This window comes from Pecten maximus, chromosome 18 (assembly GCF_902652985.1).
Source record: "Pecten maximus chromosome 18, xPecMax1.1, whole genome shotgun sequence".
Classification (NCBI taxonomy): domain Eukaryota; kingdom Metazoa; phylum Mollusca; class Bivalvia; order Pectinida; family Pectinidae; genus Pecten; species Pecten maximus.
The window spans coordinates 25175603-25199851 of record NC_047032.1 but is presented as its reverse complement, the minus strand read 5'-3'; the positions used below and the strand labels follow the sequence as shown (position 1 = coordinate 25199851).

The 24249-nt window shown below is 41.9% G+C and overlaps 1 protein-coding gene across 1 annotated transcript; it reads right to left on the bottom strand.

The window, feature by feature from the left end:
• Positions 1-586: 586 nt before the first annotated feature.
• LOC117317122 (NADH dehydrogenase [ubiquinone] flavoprotein 1, mitochondrial-like) lies at positions 587-23895 on the bottom strand. The gene is made up of 14 exons (XM_033871918.1): positions 23765-23895; positions 22890-22960; positions 22614-22703; positions 21809-21957; positions 21195-21328; positions 20575-20639; positions 12354-12458; positions 10208-10333; positions 9751-9816; positions 8237-8403; positions 3890-4043; positions 3548-3602; positions 3034-3143; positions 587-1006 (listed from the first exon to the last, which is right to left on the bottom strand). The coding sequence occupies exons 1-14, from the start codon at positions 23805-23807 to the stop codon at positions 926-928; spliced, it is 1416 nt and encodes a 471-aa protein (XP_033727809.1). The 5' UTR covers positions 23808-23895; the 3' UTR covers positions 587-925.
• Positions 23896-24249: the final 354 nt, after the last annotated feature.

Genomic DNA, 24249 nt, shown 5'->3' with positions numbered 1-24249 from the left:
CAATGTTTAAATGTAGTTAACATTTCAATAAGTAATCTGTCAAATTTGATACTCCGTTGATAACATTGCCAGTGTTGTTTTCACTTTTTCTGTACGAGATATACTGTCAAGTAGAGGTCGTTTATGCGCTTGACATCAAAGGCAGTATACGAAGCCATTTACAAGCGTTTAATCAACCATGACTGACCTGCTACAAAACCATCACCACGCGTCCTCAGCTTAATTGGTTTTAATTAATTGTTTATTTATCGGGGTATTGTCACCCTTGCAGTCAGTGAAGTGTCAGAATTTCGTTACGGTCTGTGAGCAGGTCAGTTAACTGACCAATGCCCCACACATATGTCTTTCACCAGCCAGCAAGCGTTACCTGTCATAGGCCTAAGTGAATCTAACAAGATGAATAGGGGCTCCATACGGGGTTATCAAGACTTATTCTCCAAAATCGGGAGAATACACTATGTTTTATCTATACGATCGGGAGACGGGGCAGGGAGTCTGGAATCGGGAAATTCCCAACTAAATCGGGAAAGTTGGCAAGTATGTAAAAGTAGTTTGAGCTGGGGGAAAAACCAACCCGAATAACTGGTAACTTTGATGTGCTTTAATCACTCATGTGGTACATCAGTTATTTAAGTTCCTCACACTATTATCACAATGTACATATTTACATTACTTGTATCCTTCATCAAAATTTACAATCCATTCACACTCATTAATTGAAATTGTCCATTCTTGAACTACTTAAAAACAACACTGTCCAATACTGTGGGTCAAAGTTCATGACAAATGCCTTCAATAATCATGATTTCATCATTTTCCCAAATATCATTCAATGTTACTGGAGGTATGTTTCTCTATCCCCAAATAACTCAGCAGAACACCATGCTGCTGTCGCTTATATCATTATAGTATTGACTGTAAAGAATCATGCCGTGGCTGCTTGTTGTTTCTTTGCAAATTCCGACATTCTTCTCTCAAGTTCTGGTCGAAAGTGTCGAATAAGTCCCTGAAAGATCAATCATGAAAGAAGGTTATAATTATATTTCAATGAATACATTGTATACATTAAATGAATGAATTAGACTCACTATTTTCTTAACATAGTCTGCTTAAAGGACAACAAAATATTTAAAATACAATCACTCATAGCATTCCCAGCACTGAAGAAATACATGTCCCCTTCCAGCCATCACTAAAAATAGTCACAGTGATCTTAGCCTTGACCACAAAACCATGAAATTTAAACATCTCCAAGATATAATGGTTTTTCACCATGATAAGAAGTTCGATCAAAATCCCTCAATGAATGAAACCATTAGAGCACTGACAAACTGTACAAGATGGATGGATAAAATACAATCACTCATAGCATTCCCAGCACTGAAGAAATACATGTCCCCTTCCAGCCATCACTAAAAATAGTCACAGTGATCTTAGCCTTGACCACAAAACCATGAAATTTAAACATCTCCAAGATATAATGGTTTTTCACCATGATAAGAAGTTCGATCAAAATCCCTCAATGAATGAAACCATTCGAGCACTGACAAACTGTACAAGATGGATGGAGAAGATCCCTATAGTCCCCCCCTCACCAGTAGGGACTAATAACAAGAGTACAATACGGACGGAGAAGATCCCTATAGTCCCCCCCTCACCAGTAGGGGACTAATAACAAGAGTACAATACGGACGGAGAAGATCCCTATAGTCCCCCCTCACCAGTAGGGGACTAATAACAAGAGTACAATATATACGGAGAAGATCCCTATAGTCCCCCCTCACCAGTAGGGGACTAATAACAAGAGTACAATATATACGGAGAAGATCCCTATAGTCCCCCCTCACCAGTAGGGGACTAATAACAAGAGTACAATACGGACAGAGAAGATCCCTATAGTCCCCCCTCACCAGTAGGGACTAATAACAAGAGTACAATACGGACGGAGAAGATCCATACAGTCCCCCCTCACCAGTAGGGGACTAATAACAAGAGTACAATACGGACGGAGAAGATCCCTATAGTCCCCCCTCACCAGTAGGGGACTATGACAAGAGTACAATACGGACGGAGAAGATCCCTATAGTCCCCCCTCACCAGTAGGGAACTAATAACAAGAGTACAATACGGACGGAGAAGATCCCTATAGTCCTCCCTCACCAGTAGGGGACTAATAACAAGAGTACAATACGGACGGAGAAGATCCCTATAGTCTCCCCTCACCAGTAGGGGACTAATAACAAGAGTACAAAACGGATGGAGAAGATCCCTATAGTCCCCCCCCCCCCCTCACCAGTAGGGACTAATAACAAGAGTACAATACGGATGGAGAAGATCCCTATAGTCCCCCCTCACCAGTAGGGAACTAATAACAAGAGTACAATACGGACGGAGAAGATCCCCATAGTCCCCCCTCACCAGTAGGGGACTAATAACAAGAGTATATCTGGCAGTATAAAGACCTATAAACAATACAATTTCCTATGGTATTGTTATATAATAAAACCTGTATTCTATATGACCACCACAAGCATGTCCATAAAATGGTCTCTTACTAAAGGTTAATTAAGACACTATCAGGTCTCTTAATATATGATTTAACAGCGGGGGATACTAAAAGTGACCTCTAAACAGAATGGACTCTCAACAGATCCCTTTACACAGTGGGTCTGATGATTTAACATAGCGAGGCTTTTGATAGAGGTGTCCCTTAAAAGACAGTCTTAAATAGTCGTCATTCAAGTACCCAGTGTTTTTTTCTGTTCATATATCTGAGTTCAAATTTGGACCCCATTCACATTTGGGTTACATATTGTTTCTTTGCCATAATAAAGTCATAAAAGCTGAAAAAATCTTTTCAAAGTCGTCTTAATTCAAGGATAAAAATTGAGCAACCTATCATGTTCCCCATCGCCCAAACCCATAGCCATCAGGTGGATATTTCAATATGGCCAGGAAAAAAACAGTGGTACAGGTAATTTCCTAACACAGGTGATTTCTTGGGCAGATTTATAATTAGTGTATAATATATACCTGTACTGGCCAGGCAGCACCATCTCCTAGAGCACATATCGTGTGTCCCTCAATCTGTTTACTTAGCTCATACAGCATGTCAATTTCCTCTGGCCTGGCATTTCCAGACTCTGTGGAAAGGAAACAAAACTCACTCGTATAATACTCTTAACTGGAAAATGATGTAAAATTCATGCATATATCTTTTTATGTTTACATAATTTTGGATGATGTGGGTCGACAAGCAAAGAACTGATTGAAATTCCTTCCATCCATACACATATACGATTAGATATGCTATACTCCCCCAAGTTACATCGAAAAACAACTCAAAGTGTTCTGTTTACAAGGTCATAATTCTATCACAAGTCAGTATTTTATATCTGCATCAATTTCTTTCAAGTTACAAGTTAAATGATATAACATGCAGGTGAACAGACAGGCAGACAAGGTGACTCCTCTATACTCCTTAACTTGTCCTGCGGGACATAAATACTGTCAAATATATTGTTAAAAGGTCAGTTTGTAATATTACCAAATCTTGTCATTATCTTCATCATCCACCCTGTTCCTTCCCGACAAGGTGTACACTGCAATGGAAAGATTAATTAATGCCTATTTCTATAAATGAGTAAGAGTATTACAATAAATTCTATACAGTATCTTAAAATGTTTTTCATAAGTCATTATTAATTATTTTGTTTAATCCAAGGTCTGGTAAACTATAAAGAAACACGGAGAATAGTTTCATGAACCCCACTTTAAACCTTGAAATAGAAACAAATTCAAAGATTTGTTGGAAACATCAATCATTACGAATTAAAATTTTCTTTAATAATAAGAAACTGCCAACTGGAATATATAACAGTATAAATACCTGGCCACAGCTTTCGTGTTTATAGAACTCAATGAGACGTGAGATGCACCTAACAATATCGGCATCTTTGTTCATGACAATAATGGCTGCGGTACCTAAACCGGTCTGAGCTTGTACTAGGGCATCAAAATCCATCATCACATCATCACATACACTGAAAATAGAACAGACATTACCAGATGTGTATCAGGAAATCAAATCCAGAATTTTTATTCTGAATCTTTATTTTGTTCCAATTTCAAGTATTATATTTTATAGTTATTGATTTGGTTACACAAAGTAATGGGCCAGGAAAAAGACACAAAGGGCATATAACTAACACTACCTTGTGGGTATGAGGGGTGTACCTAACACTACCTTGTGGGTATGAGGGGTGTACATGACACTAGTACTACATTGTGGGTATGAGGGGTGTACATGACCCTACCTTGTGGGTATGAGGGGTGTACATGACCCTACCTTGTGGGTATGAGGGGTGTACCTAACACTACCTTGTGGGTATGAGGGGTGTACATGACACTACCTTGTGGGTATGAGGGGTGTACATGACATAACCTTGTGGGTATGAGGGGTGTACATGACACTACCTTGTGGGTATGAGGGGTGTACCTAACACTACCTTGTGGGTATGAGGGTGTACCTAACACTACCTTGTGGGTATGAGGGGTGTACATGACATAACCTTGTGGGTATGAGGGGTGTACATGACACTACCTTGTGGGTATGAGGGGTGTACCTAACACTACCTTGTGGGTATGAGGGGTGTACCTAACACTACCTTGTGGGTATGAGGGGTGTACCTAACACTACCTTGTGGGTATGAGGGGTGTACATGACATAACCTTGTGGGTATGAGGGGTGTACCTAACACTAACTTGTGGGTATGAGGGGTGTACCTAACACTACCTTGTGGGTATGAGGGGTGTACATGACATAACCTTGTGGGTATGAGGGGTGTACCTAACACTACCTTGTGGGTATGAGGGGTGTACCTAACACTACCTTGTGGGTATGAGGGGTGTACCTAACATTACCTTGTGGGTATGAGGGGTGTACCTAACACTACCTTGTGGGTATGAGGGGTGTACCTAACACTACCTTGTGGGTATGAGGGGTGTACCTAACACTACCTTGTGGGTATGAGGGGTGTACATGACACTACCTTGTGGGTATGAGGGGTGTACATGACACTAACTTGTGGGTATGAGGGGTGTACCTAACACTACCTTGTGGGTATGAGGGGTGTACCTAACACTACCTTGTGGGTATGAGGGGTGTACCTAACACTACCTTGTGGGTATGAGGGGTGTACATGACATAACCTTGTGGGTATGAGGGGTGTACATGACACTACCTTGTGGGTATGAGGGGTTGTACCTAACACTACCTTGTGGGTATGAGGGGTGTACATGACACTACCTTGTGGGTATGAGGAGTGTACATGACACTACCTTGTGGGTATGAGGGGTTGTACATGACACTACCTTGTGGGTATGAGGGGTGTACCTAACACTACCTTGTGGGTATGAGGGGTGTACATGACACTACCTTGTGGGTATGAGGGGTTGTACATGACATAACCTTGTGGGTATGAGGGGTGTACATCACACTATCTTGTGGGTATGAGGGGTTGTACCTAACACTACCTTGTGGGTATGAGGGGTTGTACATGACACTACCTTGTGGGTATGAGGGGTTGTACATGACATAACCTTGTGGTTATGAGGGGTGTACCTAACACTACCTTGTGGTTATTAGGGGTGTACCTAACACTACATTGTGGGTATGAGGGGTGTACATGACACTACCTTGTGGGTATGAGGGGTGTACATGACATAACCTTGTGGTTATGAGGGGTGTACCTGACACTACCTTGTGGTTATTAGGGGTGTACCTAACACTACATTGTGGGTATGAGGGGTGTACATGACACTACCTTGTGGGTATGAGGGGTGTACCTAACACTACATTGTGGGTATGAGGGGTTGTACATGACACTACCTTGTGGGTATGAGGGGTGTACATGACATAACCTTGTGGTTATGAGGGGTGTACCTGACACTACCTTGTGGTTATTAGGGGTGTACCTAACACTACATTGTGGGTATGAGGGGTGTACATGACACTACCTTGTGGGTATGAGGGGTGTACCTAACACTACCTTGTGGGTATGAGGGGTGTACATGACACTACCTTGTGGGTATGAGGGGTGTACATGACACTACCTTGTGGGTATGAGGGGTGTACATGACATAACCTTGTGGGTATGAGGGGTGTACATGACATAACCTTGTGGATATGAGGGGTGTACCTAACACTACCTTGTGGGTATGAGGGTGTACCTAACACCACCTTGTGGGTATGAGGGGTGTACCTAACACTACCTTGTGGGTATGAGTACATGACACTACCTTGTGGGTATGAGGGGTGTACATGACACTACCTTGTGAGGGGTTGTACATGACATAACCTTGTGGTTATGAGGAGTTGTACATGACACTACCTTGTGGGTATGAGGGGTGTACATAACACTACCTTGTGGTTATGAGGGGTTGTACATGACATAACCTTGTGGGTATAAGGGGTGTACATGACATAACCTTGTGGGTATAAGGGGTGTACATGACATAACCTTGTGGGTATGAGGGGTGTACCTAACACTACCTTGTGGGTATGAGGGGTGTACCTAACACTACCTTGTGGGTATGAGGGGTGTACCTAACACCACCTTGTGGGTATGAGGGGTGTACATGACACTACCTTGTGGGTATGAGGGGTGTACATGACACTAACTTGTGGGTATGAGGGGTGTACCTAACACTACCTTGTGGGTATGAGGGGTGTACATGACATAACCTTGTGGGTATGAGGGGTGTACCTAACACTACTTGTGGTTATGAGGGGTGTACCTAACACTACCTTGTGGGTATGAGGGGTGTACATGACACTACCTTGTGGTTATGAGGGGTGTACATGACATAACCTTGTGGGTATGAGGGGTGTACATGACACTACCTTGTGGGTATGAGGGGTTGTACATGACATAACCTTGTGGGTACGAGGGGTGTACATGACACTAATTTGTGGGTGTGAGGGGTGTACATGACACTACATTGTGGGTATGAGGGGTGTACATGACACTACCTTGTGGGTATGAGGGGTGTACCTAACACTAACTTGTGGGTATGAGGGGTGTACCTAACACTACCTTGTGGGTATGAGGGGTGTACATGACACTACCTTGTGGGTATGAGGGATGTACCTAACACTACCTTGTGGGTATGAGGGGTGTACCTAACACTACCTTGTGGGTATGAGGGGTGTACCTAACACTACCTTGTGGGTATGAGGGGTGTACATGACACTACCTTGTGGGTATGAGGGGTGTACATGACACTACCTTGTGGGTATGAGGGGTGTACATGACACTAACTTGTGGGTATGAGGGGTGTACATGACACTACCTTGTGGGTATGAGGGGTGTACCTAACACTACCTTGTGGGTATGAGGGATTGTACATGACATAACCTTGTGGGTATGAGGGGTGTACATGACACTACCTTGTGGGTATGAGGGATTGTACATGACATAACCTTGTGGGTATGAGGGGTGTACATGACACTACCTTGTGGGTATGAGGGGTGTACATGACATAACCTTGTGGGTATGAGGGGTGTACCTAACACTACCTTGTGGGTATGAGGGGTTGTACATGACATAACCTTGTGCGTATGAGAGGGTCTACATGACATAACCTTGTGGGTATGAGGGGTGTACATGACACTAATTTGTGGGTATGAGGGGTTGTACATGACACTACCTTGTGGGTATGAGGGGTTGTACTTGACATAACCTTGTGGGTATGAGGGGTTGTACATGACATAACCTTGTGGGTATGAGGGGTGTACATGACACTAATTTGTGGGTATGAGGGTTGTACATGACACTACCTTGTGGGTATGAGGGGTGTACCTAACACTACCTTGTGGGTATGAGGGGTGTACATGACATAACCTTGTGGGTATGAGGGGTGTACCTAACACTACCTTGTGGGTATGAGGGGTGTACCTAACACTACCTTGTGGGTATGAGGGGTGTACATGACACTACATTGTGGGTATGAGGGGTGTACCTAACACTACTTTGTGGGTATGAGGGGTGTACCTAACACTACTTTGTGGGTATGAGGGGTGTACCTAACACTACCTTGTGGGTATGAGGGGTGTACCTAACACTACCTTGTGGGTATGAGGGGTGTACCTAACACTACTTTGTGGGTATGAGGGGTGTACATGACACTACCTTGTGGGTATGAGGGGTGTACATGACACTATATATATAGCTACCTTTTGGGTATGAGGGGTGTAGATGAACCTCCAGGAATAACAGCTAAGAGGTTGTCCCATCCTCCAATTACACCTCCCGAGTGACGTTCAATGAGTTCCCGGAGAGGAACAGACATCTCCTCCTCAACAGTGGTAGGGTTGTTTACATGGCCAGATATGTTGAACAGCTGCAAGGTACCAATAAATAACAGTTAAAGCACACTCGATAAATATGAACATAATCTGTTGAAGGGTTCTCAAGATATCTGATTTGAAATGAAAATAATGGGATAAGAATGATAGCCATGGGTGTACTAAAAGTCCCTAGAAAATGGAGGTGGCATAAAAAAGATTGTGCATCAACTATAAGGAATTCTATATGTATCTTTGATGGGGAGTGACTGATTCTATAGGTATCTTTGATGGGGAGTGACTGATTCTATAGGTATCTTTGATGAGGAGTGACTGATTCTATAGGTATCTTTGATAGGGAGTGACTGATTCTATAGGTATCTTTGATGGGGAGTGACTGATTCTATAGGTATCTTTGAAGGGGAGTGACTGATTCTATAGGTATCTTTGATGGGGAGTGACTAATTCTATAGGTATCTTTGAAGGGGAGTGACTGATTCTATAGGTATCTTTGATGGGGAGTGACTGATTCTATAGGTATCTTTGATGGGGAGTGACTGATTCTATAGGTATCTTTGATGGGGAGTGACCAATTCTATAGGTATCTTTGATGGGGAGTGACTGATTCTATAGGTATCTTTGATGGGGAGTGACTGATTCTATAGGTATCTTTGATGGGGAGTGACTGATTCTATAGGTATCTTTGGTAGGGGGTGACTGATTCTATAGGTATCTTTGATAGGGAGTGACTGATTCTATAGATATCTTTGGTAGGGAGTGACTGATTCTATAGGTATCTTTGGTAGGGGGTGACTGATTCTATAGGTATCTTTGATGGGGAGTGACTGATTCTATAGATATCTTTGATGGGGAGTGACTGGCCTTACAGGTCTTGTGGACGGACAGTGACTTGTATTACAGACTTGATTATATATATAGATTAGTTGATTCACTGTTTAGGGAGTCAACCTTTGAGAGGATTATGTTATGATACTGCACTCCAATAATTAAACACTTTCTTTCTAGGAGCCTCTTAGACCTACTTCCTAGTAATAAAATATAAGCTTCACCTTTCCCAAATACTTCAAAGTCTAGGAGCCTCTTTGACCTACTTCTAGTTAGCTTCACCTTTCCTGAATACTTCAAACTCTAGGAACCTCTGAGACACACTTCTAGTTAGCTTCACCTTTCCCAAAACTTAAAAGTACTGCATTCTGTTTCTCACACAAGCTACTCTTTTTCACATTGGTTCCAAAATAATCAAAACATTTGAACTTGAAATTATGATTGTTCACCATTACATGTCTTTTACTAAAATAACATTTTGAAAAAAAAATCAGTAATTGTCACGTTTCACTTGTTTGCTTTGTGTCCTATTCACCTGTTAACAAACTTCCCCTTACCTTGGTGCCACGATTCCGTTCCCTTCCAAATGATGCAAACCAGTCTCCAGACCTCCTACATATAATCTGGAATTAAGACACATTTACAATGAGTACATGTGATCTTTACCTGTTTATACACTAGAATTTTCAACCTTCACACTTCACCTCACATGATTCACTTTTATCATTATAATTACCTACATGTAGCACAAATTGCTTTAACCAATCAAAATTTAGATCCTAGTTCTCTAACTTAAAGAAATTCCTTTAAATGCTAAACATTTTTGTGAGAAGGGTATCTCCAGAGATTTCAACACAGACATGAGTTTCTAGTAAATATTTCTGTGATGAAACATGCTAACATTGAAATAAGTAATAGTAAGTACGTCAAATTCAGTCTGTAATTGTACTCATTTTCTCATTAAAGGCTAATGAAACATTTAAATCATCAGTTATCTCTACACCATCTTCCTACCGGTGCTACAGCGACGGTCTCCACATTGGCTACTGTTGTTGGACAGCCAAACACGCCCACATCAGCGGGAAAGGGTGGCTTCAGTCGGGGCTTACCGGCCTTACCCTCCAGAGATTCTATCAGTGACTGAAACATCAAGTCAGAAGGCTACAACTCCAAAGTGATATTCAATGCTTAACATCAAATTTCCACCAAATTGTCTGAATAATAAGCCAATATCAATTGAAATACTATTCATGAAATCCAGTTTCACTTCTCATGGCCTATCGAATCCTTCGTGATTTTAACATAAATTCGTGATTTCAACACGAGACCAAGGGAGTTTATATTGAGAAAGTTCAATGACTTCAATTGTCAAAATTGAAGGTGGTCATCTGTCAGCCATTTAGTCTAGTCAGTCTTGGAATTGGAATATACACAACTTGGGATCAAGAGATTTTGATATATGAAAGGAGGCTCAATTTGGAATTTGGAAGTGTCTTGGTCGTTTTTCTTAGTATTTGCCACCAAAAACTGACAAGACATAAAATTGGGTCACTGTGACCAACTGTTTTTGATATTTTTAGATTTCAGTCAACTTGTGTTTCTAAACCTGGCACATATTTAACAGAAACTTCAAATATATCATTTTTGCTTAAATATTGAACTTGTGTCAGCTTGAAAAATGAAACTTGCATTCCACACCCTGTGACTTTTGACCCCTGGAATGTCTTTGTATCTGCCTACAAAATATTAGTCTTATCAGTCATTGGCCACAGGAAGGCCCAAATTGGCACCTCTTCTTTCAAATGATTCTCAAGAAATAGTTGTATCGGAAGGTTTGTCTACAGGTGATAGACAAAGGGCATATAGACCATGGGCAATAGGTGATCATCTTATGATGGTGGGACAAAGGATATAATGGACCAAAGGCAAAGGGCGATCATCATCTTATGATGGAGGGACAACGGACATATGAACCACAGGCAATGGACGATCATCTTATGATGGAGGGACAAAGGACATATGAACCATATAGGCAATGGGTGATCATCTTATGATGGAGGGACAACGGACATATGAACCATATAGGCAATGGGTGATCATCTTATGATGGAGGGACAACGGACATATAAACCACAGGCAATGGTGGATCATCTTATGATGGAGGGACAACGGACATATGAACCATATAGGCAATGGGTGATCATCTTATGATGGAGGGACAAAGGACATATGAACCATATAGGCAATGGGTGATCATCTTATGATGGAGGGACAAAGGATATAATGGACCAAAGGCAAAGGGCGATCATCATCTTATGATGGAGGGACAACGGACATATGAACCATATAGGCAATGGGTGATCATCTTATGATGGAGGGACAAAGGACATATGAACCACAGGCAATGGACGATCATCCTATGATGGAGGGACAATGGACATATGAACCACAGGCAATGGACGATCATCTTATGATGGAGGGACAAAGGACATATGAACCATATAGGCAATGGGTGATCATCTTATGATGGAGGGACAACGGACATATGAACCATATAGGCAATGGGTGATCATCTTATGATGGAGGGACAACGGACATATAAACCACAGGCAATGGTGGATCATCTTATGATGGAGGGACAACAGACATATGAACCATATAGGCAATGGGTGATCATCTTATGATGGAGGGACAACGGACATATGAACCATATAGGCAATGGGTGATCATCTTATGATGGAGGGACAACGGACATATGAACCACAGGCAATGGAGGATCATCTTATGATGGAGGGACAAAGGACATATGAACCACAGGCAATGGACGATCATCTTATGATGGAGGGACAAAGGACATATGAACCACAGGCAATGGACGATCATCATCCTATGATGGTGGAAAAAAGAACATATTGGCAATGAGCTAACATCTCAAGATGTTGGTACAAATGACATATGGGCAATGGGATATCATATTAAGATGGCAAAAGAAATCAGAACAAATGAGGCACACCTATACTTGATGTAATACATTGTTCTCTATTTGCTCTTGCCGTTCAAGATTAATTTATATTGCGATGACATCTTATCTGTTGATATGTAATAACTTTCTTTATATTAACCTCTATATATTATCTTACATCAGTTTTCCTATACTTACAGTTTCCTCCCCACAGATGTAGGCTCCAGCACCACGGTGGACAAATACATCAAAGTCATATCCAGTACCACAGGCATTTTTACCAATGAATCCAGCCTTGTAAGCCTACAGCACAAGAAAGTAATTAACAATAATAATTGTATAACAGTTCACATCACCCCAATCCAAGGGACGGCATGTTACAGTTCACATCACCCCAATCCAAGGGACGGCATTTAATGGTTTACATCACCCCAATCCAAGGGTCGGCATGTAACAGTTCACATCACCCCAATCCAAGGGACGGCATGTAACGGTTCACATCACCCCAATCCAAGGGTCATGTAACAGTTCACATCACCCCAATCCAAGGGTCATGTAACAGTTTACATCACCCCAATCCAAGGGTCATGTAACAGTTCACATCACCCCAATCCAAGGGTCATGTAACAGTTCACATCACCCCAATCCAAGGGTCATGTAACAGTTCACATCACCCCAATCCAAGGGACGGCATGTTACAGTTCACATCACCGCAATCCAAGGGACGGCATTTAATGGTTTACATCACCCCAATCCAAGGGTCGGCATGTAACGGTTCACATCACCCCAATCCAAGGGTCATGTAACAGTTCACATCACCCCAATCCAAGGGTCATGTAACAGTTCACATCACCCCAATCCAAGGGTCATGTAACAGTTCACATCACCCCAATCCAAGGGTCATGTAACAGTTCACATCACCCCAATCCAAGGGTCATGTAACAGTTCACATCACCCCAATCCAAGGTTCATTTAACAGTTCACATCACCCCAATCTAAGGGACGGCATGTAACAGTATAACATCACCCCAATCCAAGGGTCATGTAACAATTCACATCACCCCAATCCAAGGGACGGCATGTAACAATTCACATCACCCCAATCCAAGGGTCATGTAACAATTCACATCACCCCAATCCAAGGGACGGCATGTAACAGTTCACATCACCCCAATCCAAGGGTCATGTAACAGTTCACATCACCCCAATCCAAGGGTCATGTAACAGTTCACATCACCCCAATCCAAGGGTCATGTAACAGTTCACATCACCCCAATCCAAGGGACGGCAAGTTACAGTTCACATCACCCCAATCCAAGGGACGGCATGTAACAGTTCACATCACCCCAATCCAAGGGTCATGTAACAGTTCACATCGCCCCAATCCAAGGGTCATGTAACAGTTTACATCACCCCAATCCCAGGGTCATGTAACAGTTCACATCACCCCAATCCAAGGGTCATGTAACAGTTCACATCACCCCAATCCAAGGGTCATGTAACAGTTGACATCACCCCAATCCAAGGGACGGCATGTAACAGTTCACATCACCCCAATCCAAGGGACGGCATGTTACAGTTCACATCACCCCAATCCAAGGGTCATGTAACAGTTCACATCACCCCAATCCAAGGTTCATTTAACAGTTCACATCACCCCAATCTAAGGGACGGCATGTAACAGTATAACATCACCCCAATCCAAGGGTCATGTAACAATTCACATCACCCCAATCCAAGGGACGGCATGTAACAATTCACATCACCCCAATCCAAGGGTCATGTAACAATTCACATCACCCCAATCCAAGGGACGGCATGTAACAGTTCACATCACCCCAATCCAAGGGTCATGTAACAGTTCACATCACCCCAATCCAAGGGTCATGTAACAGTTCACATCACCCCAATCCAAGGGTCATGTAACAGTTCACATCACCCCAATCCAAGGGACGGCATGTAACAGTTCACATCACCCCAATCCAAGGGACGGCATGTAACAGTTCACATCACCCCAATCCAAGGGTCATGTAACAGTTCACATCGCCCCAATCCAAGGGTCATGTAACAATTCACATCACCCCAATCCAAGGGTCATGTAACAGTTCACATCACCCCAATCCAAGGGACGGCATGTAACAGTTCACATCACCCCAATCCAAGGGACGGCATGTTACAGTTCACATCACCCCAATCCAAGGGTCATGTAACAGTTCACATCACCCCAATCCAAGGGTCATTTAACAGTTCACATCACCCCAATCCAAGGGTCATGTAACAGTTCACTTCACCCCAATCTAAGGGACGGCATGTAACAGTTCACATCACCCCAATCCAAGGGACGGCATGTAACAGTTCACATCACCCCAATCTAAGGGACGGCATGTAACAGTATAACATCACCCCAATCCAAGGGATGGCATGTAACAGTTCACATCACCCCAATCCAAGGGTCATGTAACAGTTCACATCACCCAAATCTAAGGGTCATTTAACAGTTCACATCACCCCAATCCAAGGGACGGCATGTTACAGTTCACATCACCCCAATCCAAGGGTCATGTAACAGTTCACATCACCCCAATCTAAGGGACGGCATGTTACAGTTCACATCACCCCAATCCAAGGTTCATGTAACGGTTTACAACACCCCAAGCCAAGGGTCGGCATGTAACAGTTCACATCACCTCAATCTAAGGGACGGCATGTTACAGTTCACATCACCCCAATCCAAGGTTCATGTAACGGTTTACAACACCCCAAGCCAAGGGTCGGCATGTAACAGTTCACATCACCTCAATCTAAGGGACGGCATGTTACAGTTCACATCACCCCAATCCAAGGTTCATGTAACGGTTTACAACACCCCAAGCCAAGGGTCGGCATGTAACAGTTCACATCACCTCAATCTAAGGGACGGCATGTAACGGTATACATCACCCCAATCCAAGGGACGGCATGTTACAGTTCACATCACCCCAATCTAAGGGACGGCATGTAACAGTTCACATCACCCCAATCCAAGGGTCATGTAACAGTTCACATCACCCAAATCTAAGGGTCATGTAACAGTTCACATCACCCCAATCCAAGGGTCATGTAACAGTTCACATCACCCAAACCTAAGGGTCATTTAACAGTTCACATCACCCCAATCCAAGGGACGGCATGTTACAGTTCACATCACCCCAATCCAAGGGTCATGTAACAGTTCACATCACCCCAATCTAAGGGACGGCATGTTACAGTTCACATCACCCCAATCCAAGGTTCATGTAACAATTCACATCACCCCAATCTAAGGGACGGCATGTAACAGTTCACATCACCCCAATCCAAGGGACGGCATGTAACAGTTCACATCACCCCAATCCAAGGGACGGCATGTTACAGTTCACATCACCCCAATCCAAGGGTCATGTAACAGTTGACATCACCCCAATCCAAGGGACGGCATGTAACAGTTCACATCACCCCAATCCAAGGTTCATGTAACAGTTCACATCACCCCAATCTAAGGGACGGCATGTAACAGTTCACACCACCCCAATCTAAGGGTCATGTAACAGTTCACACCACCCCAATCTAAGGGTCATGTAACAGTTTACATCACCCCAATCAAGGGTCATTTAATGGTTCACATCACCCCAATCCAAGGGTCATGTTACAGTTCACATCACCCCAATCCAAGGGACGGCATGTAACAGTTCAAATCACCCCAATCCAAGGGACGGCATGTTACAGTTCACATCACCCCAATCCAAGGGACGGCATGTAACGGTTCACATCACCCCAATCCAAGGGACGGCATGTAACAGTTCACATCACCCCAATCCAAGGGTCATGTTACAGTTCACATCACCCCAATCCAAGGGTCATGTAACAGTTCACATCACCCCAATCCAAGGGTCATTTAACAATTCACATCACCCCAATCCAAGGGTCATTTAACAATTCACATCGCCCCAATCCAAGGGTCATGTAACAATTCACATCACCCCAATCCAAGGGACGGCATGTAACGGTTCACATCACCCCAATCCAAGGGTCATTTAACAATTCACATCACCCCAATCCAAGGGACGGCATGTTACAGTTCACATCACCCCAATCCAAGGGTCATGTTACAGTTCACATCACCCCAATCCAAGGGTCATTTAACAATTCACATCACCCTAATCCAAGGGTCATGTTACAGTTCACATCACCCCAATCCAATGGACGGCATGTAACAGTTCACATCACCCCAATCCAAGGGACGGCATGTAACAGTTCACATCACCCCAATCCAAGGGACGGCATGTAACAATTCACATCACCCCAATCCAAGGGACGGCATGTAACAATTCACATCACCCCAATCCAAGGGTCATGTAACAGTTCACATCACCCCAATCCAAGGGTCGGCATGTAACAGTTCACATCACCCCAATCCAAGGGACGGCATGTAACGGTTCACATCACTCCAATCCAAGGGTCATGTAACAGTTCACATCACCCCAATCCAAGGGTCATGTAACAGTTCACATCACCCCAATCCAAGGGTCATGTAACAGTTCACATCACCCCAATCCAAGGGTCATGTAACAGTTCACATCACCCCAATCCAAGGGTCATGTAACAGTTCACATCACCCCAATCCAAGGGTCATGTAACAGTTCACATCACCCCAATCCAAGGTTCATTTAACAGTTCACATCACCCCAATCTAAGGGACGGCATGTAACAGTATAACATCACCCCAATCCAAGGGTCATGTAACAATTCACATCACCCCAATCCAAGGGACGGCATGTAACAGTTCACATCACCCCAATCCAAGGGTCATGTAACAGTTCACATCACCCCAATCCAAGGGACGGCATGTAACAGTTCACATCACCCCAATCCAAGGGTCATGTAACAGTTCACATCACCCCAATCCAAGGGTCATGTAACAGTTCACATCACCCCAATCCAAGGGTCATGTAACAGTTCACATCACCCCAATCCAAGGGACGGCATGTAACAGTTCACATCACCCCAATCCAAGGGACGGCATGTAACAGTTCACATCACCCCAATCCAAGGGTCATGTAACAGTTCACATCGCCCCAATCCAAGGGTCATGTAACAATTCACATCACCCCAATCCAAGGGTCATGTAACAGTTCACATCACCCCAATCCAAGGGACGGCATGTAACAGTTCACATCACCCCAATCCAAGGGACGGCATGTTACAGTTCACATCACCCCAATCCAAGGGTCATGTAACAGTTCACATCACCCCAATCCAAGGGTCATTTAACAGTTCACATCACCCCAATCCAAGGGTCATGTAACAGTTCACTTCACCCCAATCTAAGGGACGGCATGTAACAGTTCACATCACCCCAATCCAAGGGACGGCATGTAACAGTTCACATCACCCCAATCTAAGGGACGGCATGTAACAGTATAACATCACCCCAATCCAAGGGATGGCATGTAACAGTTCACATCACCCCAATCCAAGGGTCATGTAACAGTTCACATCACCCAAATCTAAGGGTCATTTAACAGTTCACATCACCCCAATCCAAGGGACGGCATGTTACAGTTCACATCACCCCAATCCAAGGGTCATGTAACAGTTCACATCACCCCAATCTAAGGGACGGCATGTTACAGTTCACATCACCCCAATCCAAGGTTCATGTAACGGTTTACAACACCCCAAGCCAAGGGTCGGCATGTAACAGTTCACATCACCTCAATCTAAGGGACGGCATGTAACGGTATACATCACCCCAATCCAAGGGACGGCATGTTACAGTTCACATCACCCCAATCTAAGGGACGGCATGTAACAGTTCACATCACCCCAATCCAAGGGTCATGTAACAGTTCACATCACCCAAATCTAAGGGTCATGTAACAGTTCACATCACCCCAATCCAAGGGTCATGTAACAGTTCACATCACCCAAACCTAAGGGTCATTTAACAGTTCACATCACCCCAATCCAAGGGACGGCATGTTACAGTTCACATCACCCCAATCCAAGGGTCATGTAACAGTTCACATCACCCCAATCTAAGGGACGGCATGTTACAGTTCACATCACCCCAATCCAAGGTTCATGTAACAATTCACATCACCCCAATCTAAGGGACGGCATGTAACAGTTCACATCACCCCAATCCAAGGGACGGCATGTAACAGTTCACATCACCCCAATCCAAGGGACGGCATGTTACAGTTCACATCACCCCAATCCAAGGGTCATGTAACAGTTGACATCACCCCAATCCAAGGGACGGCATGTAACAGTTCACATCACCCCAATCCAAGGGTCATGTAACAGTTCACATCACCCCAATCTAAGGGACGGCATGTAACAGTTCACATCACCCCAATCTAAGGGTCATGTAACAGTTCACATCACCCCAATCTAAGGGTCATGTAACAGTTTACATCACCCCAATCAAGGGTCATTTAATGGTTCACATCACCCCAATCCAAGGGTCATGTTACAGTTCACATCACCCCAATCCAAGGGACGGCATGTAACAGTTCACATCACCCCAATCCAAGGGACGGCATGTTACAGTTCACATCACCCCAATCCAAGGGTCATGTTACAGTTCACATCACCCCAATCCAAGGGACGGCATGTAACAGTTCACATCACCCCAATCCAAGGGACGGCATGTAACAGTTCACATCACCCCAATCCAAGGGACGGCATGTAACAGTTCACATCACCCCAATCCAAGGGACGGCATGTTACAGTTCACATCACCCCAATCCAAGGGTCATTTAACAATTCACATCACCCCAATCCAAGGGTCATGTTACAGTTCACATCACCCCAATCCAAGGGACGGCATGTAACAGTTCACATCACCCCAATCCAAGGGACGGCATGTAACAGTTCACATCACCCCAATCCAAGGGACGGCATGTAACAATTCACATCACCCCAATCCAAGGGACGGCATGTAACAATTCACATCACCCCAATCCAAGGGTCATGTAACAGTTCACATCACCCCAATCCAAGGGTCGGCATGTAACGGTTCACATCACCCCAATCCAAGGGACGGCATGTAACGGTTCACATCACCCCAATCCAAGGGTCATGTAACAGTTCACATCACCCCAATCCAAGGGTCATGTAACAGTTCACATCACCCCAATCCAAGGGACGGCATGTAACAGTTCACATCCCCCCAATCTAAGGGACGGCATGTAACGATATACATCACCCCAATCCAAGGGTCATGTAACAGTTCACATCACCCCAATCCAAGGGACGGCATGTAACAGTTCACATCACCCCAATCCAAGGGTCATGTAACAGTTTACATCACAATCCAAGGGTCATGTAGCAGTTCACATCACACAATCCAAGGGTCATGTAGCAGTTCACATCACACAATACAAGGGTCATGTAAGAGATTTTGGATTTGAACAAATAATTTGAAAATTACCACAGGCTATATAGGGATTGAATTTAGTGATGGGAATTGGATGAGATTTTCATGGTCGATTAATTGGGTTAATCGGATGACATTGTCTGATCAATTATTGATTATAATCGATTTTTTTAGATCAGATTTACTCTTAAAATAAATGTCTAAAATGTGTCTTAAGTTATATGTAAATTACATTCAGTAAATATCATTGTTTTATTGTTTAAATTCAGGAGGAAAACATTTTATCAAAACTTCAGTCTGCTGCTTTTATTTAAAGTAACCAAACAGATCATTGTTTTGATCACAAAATTAGATAATACAAGTCTGTGTTTGATTGGTATTTAACTCGTGGGGATCACAACTATATAATAACTTCACTGCACATTCAACTTTTGCGGATGATACAAAACTATATATAATATCATGTTTCTATGTAAATTAAATACCCTATGAATAATCTTTATCAACCACGTGTAGTGCTGATGCATGGACATTCGTCTACTCCTGAAATTTTATTCCAATACGTTTTCATACATTAACACCGCATCCAGTGACCGCCGGATTCCTTGTTTGAAAGGTCATCTTTACATTTAAACATCAACATAAACACCAAACCTTTGCAAGTGGATACCCGGTTGATTGAACAAACAATTTTTTTTAAAGTCGTCAGCCATTTTGCATAACGTGCATGGGTCAGTCAGACGCTTTTGTGCTACTACAACAAGTCAAACGAGGGTCTGCAAGATCCCATTGACTAAACAACATTTGAGATTAATTCCAGAAAACGGGAATTCACTAATCAATTTTTACATTTTAAGATTGATGTCGCTAGAAATGTTTCAAATCGATTAATTTTCGATTATAATTGATGATCGGCCCACCACTAGGATTGATCTTGTGTTTCAGATATAATGTTAATATCTATAATTGCTTCAAAAACTACAATGCTTCATTTCCTTTATATTGAAACCAACTCACCTCTTTGATAGCCACATTCAAGTTGGATGCCTCATTGTAAAACTCTCCTCTGATGTAGATATAGGCTAGAACAGAGAATTACTGATTTAGACAATGATAAAAGTTATGATTCTGGATTTACTTGTTCATGACCATTATAACCCAGTTAGATTAATCAGCCGTTGACACACATTGAGATATCTCTGAAAAATTGGCAATTCTTGTTTTTCTGTCTTCAAAAAGTCATTTCAATCCCTCTCAATATAATTTTTTTTGAAATTCACTTTTTTTTCAAAATATGCTTTGTTTATCAGTTAAACATAATGTCCAGCTATATAAATTCACTTTTAATAAATACATTTGAGTCTGGGCCCAAAATAACTAAAATTTTCAATGGGCAGTAAAAACAAAACAATATTTTAGAGGTAAAAATTATGCATCCTTGTTCAAAGTGTATTTATAACTATTATTGGGACTTTAATCACAATTTCAGAAGATTAAGTTTGAAAAAAGGTACACACTAACAAATGAATACACCGACAAAATGACAAAAATCTTTTAAAACAAATTTAAATTAGTTGTTGATATTCAGATTGTAATTTTAAAACCAAAGAAGTTTATTTATAAAAGTGCTCACTCACCAGCCTGTGCTCTCATTGCCCGGCCAGCTATCAAACACCCTTCCACCAGTTTGTGTGGATCGTGTCTCATGATCTCCCTGTCCTTACACGTTCCCGGCTCACCCTCATCAGCATTAACAACCAAGTACTTCGGCCTTAAATGAACACAATACCAAAATGATATACAGAAGTTATGACAGTCTCACTCTCAATCAACAATCATTTCATATACATATACACTGTATTGTAAATGTACGGAAATCCCAAATTTGGTGCACTTAAAACATGTAGCAAATTACTACATTCTGACAGATAAGCAGAATGATGAAGTGGCACACATATATTAATTTCTATAGAAACTGTAATATGTAGAAAGTGGAATTAGCGTTATCATACTTTCCTCAAGCACTAATTTATTTACAGTAATTGTGCATAATACCTTATATTTGTGTGTATGCTTACTGTACATAAATGATGCAAGAGAGTATGCTCAGAGCCGCAAAAAAACAAATTATACATCATAACATTGTTATCCTGTTTGAATTCCAAAAAGTGATTCTGTTTTTATTAGTTTAAAAATTTTCAAAAATCTCATAGAAGCATTACACACAACATGGACAAAAATGAATGTATACCTTCCATCACTAGGACGATTCATGAAACCCCATTTCATTCCTGTAGGGAAACCTGCACCTCCACGGCCTCTCAACCCAGAGGTAGTAATCTCCTTCAGGATCCAATCATGACCTTTATCCATGATCTCTTTTGTTTTATACCAGTCTCCCTAAGGCACAATAACAATTTTTCAGATATATATATGGATTCCATCAACAGTTTTTTTTAATGCACAATAACAATTTTTCAGATATATATATGGATTCCATCAACAGTTTTTTTTAATATCATAAAGTATATTTGACCTTCGGCTTAGGAATGGCAAACCCTCATCTACTCTCATTAATACATCATGATCAACTATATATATTATAGCATGATGAATTAATTATATATAATGAGATTATAATTAAATTATAAACTGTCCTATAACTAACTATGGAAGAACAAGAAACTTGATCCAAGTTCATCAAATTATCAACATACCTGTTCTGAAAGAATACATGTATATAGTGGGTAATATTCACAGGTAATTTAACTTCACAATATTCAAAGTCATTAAATACAGCACAAAAACAAATCCCTAGCGTAATATTTCTACATTTTCCAGCAAAATTTATTGCCTGCAAATTAAACTAGTTCCAACATGGACAACTGCAAAATATTAGCCTGGTGGAATTGAACAATTACAATACTACTGTGCATGTTTCCTAAAACTATAGCCATACATTATATTTCATTACATTATTGTACAACAAACTCATACATTATATCAAAAGTGTGATATGATAAAACCTTCATTGAGAATTAATTAAAATTGATTACCCGTCCCATAGCTCCTTTGATGCCCCAGTCATGTCTGCCATACAAATTTGTGAAAATTCGGTCTTCATCTTTTAAAGGACCATATTTTGTCTGAAATAGAGAGGAAGGGAACATATGACCAGAATCCATTGGGAGAAACTGCAAACGAACATGTATTCTCTTCAACTCAATATCTAACAGATCTTGTCTTAATGTTAATAGTTGATGACCTTGATAAAAATTTGACCAACTAATTATAGTATCATCCGTGGCGTTATACCCATAAAAGTCTTGTACCTTTTCTGGTTTTGTTTCTGTGCTGTTGGTTCTCACACATGTCACGGACAGCTGCGAGATTCTTGGTACAACTGAAATTAAGTAAAATATATGCTGTATTTGTTTAATAATGTATCAGAAAGTCACGAAGTCATTCAATACACTCTTTATTTATTCAATACTGTCTTGGATTGACTCGTTATAGTTTGTTACTGAATTTGTGAACACGGAGTGAACATTGATACTGAATAATTACGATACAATTTCTTAAATACGACTTGAAATGAACAAGAAGGTCAAACATTTTTGAATCATTTCACCGACTTACAATTCATTGTTTCGTGCTGCGTGAGGAAATGTGACCGGTTGACCTCACCTGTTTTGTTTACGTTTACCCTACTACTAGCCTATATAGCCGAGTATATATTACTTAGTATAGCCTAGATAGGCATATCAGCTGACGCTATGTTTACCCCTATAACATAAGAGGCCGCTGGTCGGCTCTTTTTCTATCGGATATTATTTTGCCGACTGCTACACGGCGCCTGTCAAAAGTATCTCGCCATGTAAAACCTCTAACATGGTTGGAGTAACGCTATGTTATGTTGCAAGGGAGATTAATTATATAGCCAGATTTTATGGTGCTTCCGTACCTGGTGAATTACTCTGACTGTTCATTCGTTCATATTGATATGACGTCTGGTTGATGATGTCTGCTAAATTTTACGTCCCAACTTCTTATGTAAAGTGAGAACTTATATAACTTTCTGCATGTTACCACATTATTAGAAAATATGCATGCATCAGCCGGGCATTTCGCAGTTCTCAAAGATTGCCGAGAAGCTGTATATAAATTTGTGAATGTCGCAAAATGTTATATTATGTTTCATCCTCACCTGCAGCGATACGCGATGTCGTTATTCTGCAGAGACTTGCCATCTTCAGCGTGTCAGTCTCATGCCCTTGTTTTCGTAACCAAAATGGCAGACGAAAGTCACAGTCAAGGTGCCATAGGAGCTTGGTCTCTGTTGAGCGATTAAAACAGAACTGAGACCATGATCAGTTGATAAATTTAGGGGACGAACACACCATTTTTCAAACTGTAACAAGTGTAGAGCAAGGGTACGTAAATTCGCACACCTGACGATTTTTTTTTTTTTGCGTTTTTCCTCCAAGTGGTCGAGGACTGTGTTTTTTTGTTTATATGTCGACTAATGCCAATCTTTAGTGGAACATTTGCCGTCTTAAGTACATCTTTTCAGATTAAGTTCGTTTTGAAAACATACTTTAACTGATACGACTCTCTTCCGATAAAATTGATACCGGATGATTAAATATTTTATTTAAAATAATCCCAGTTGTTGATTGGCATGTGAATTTG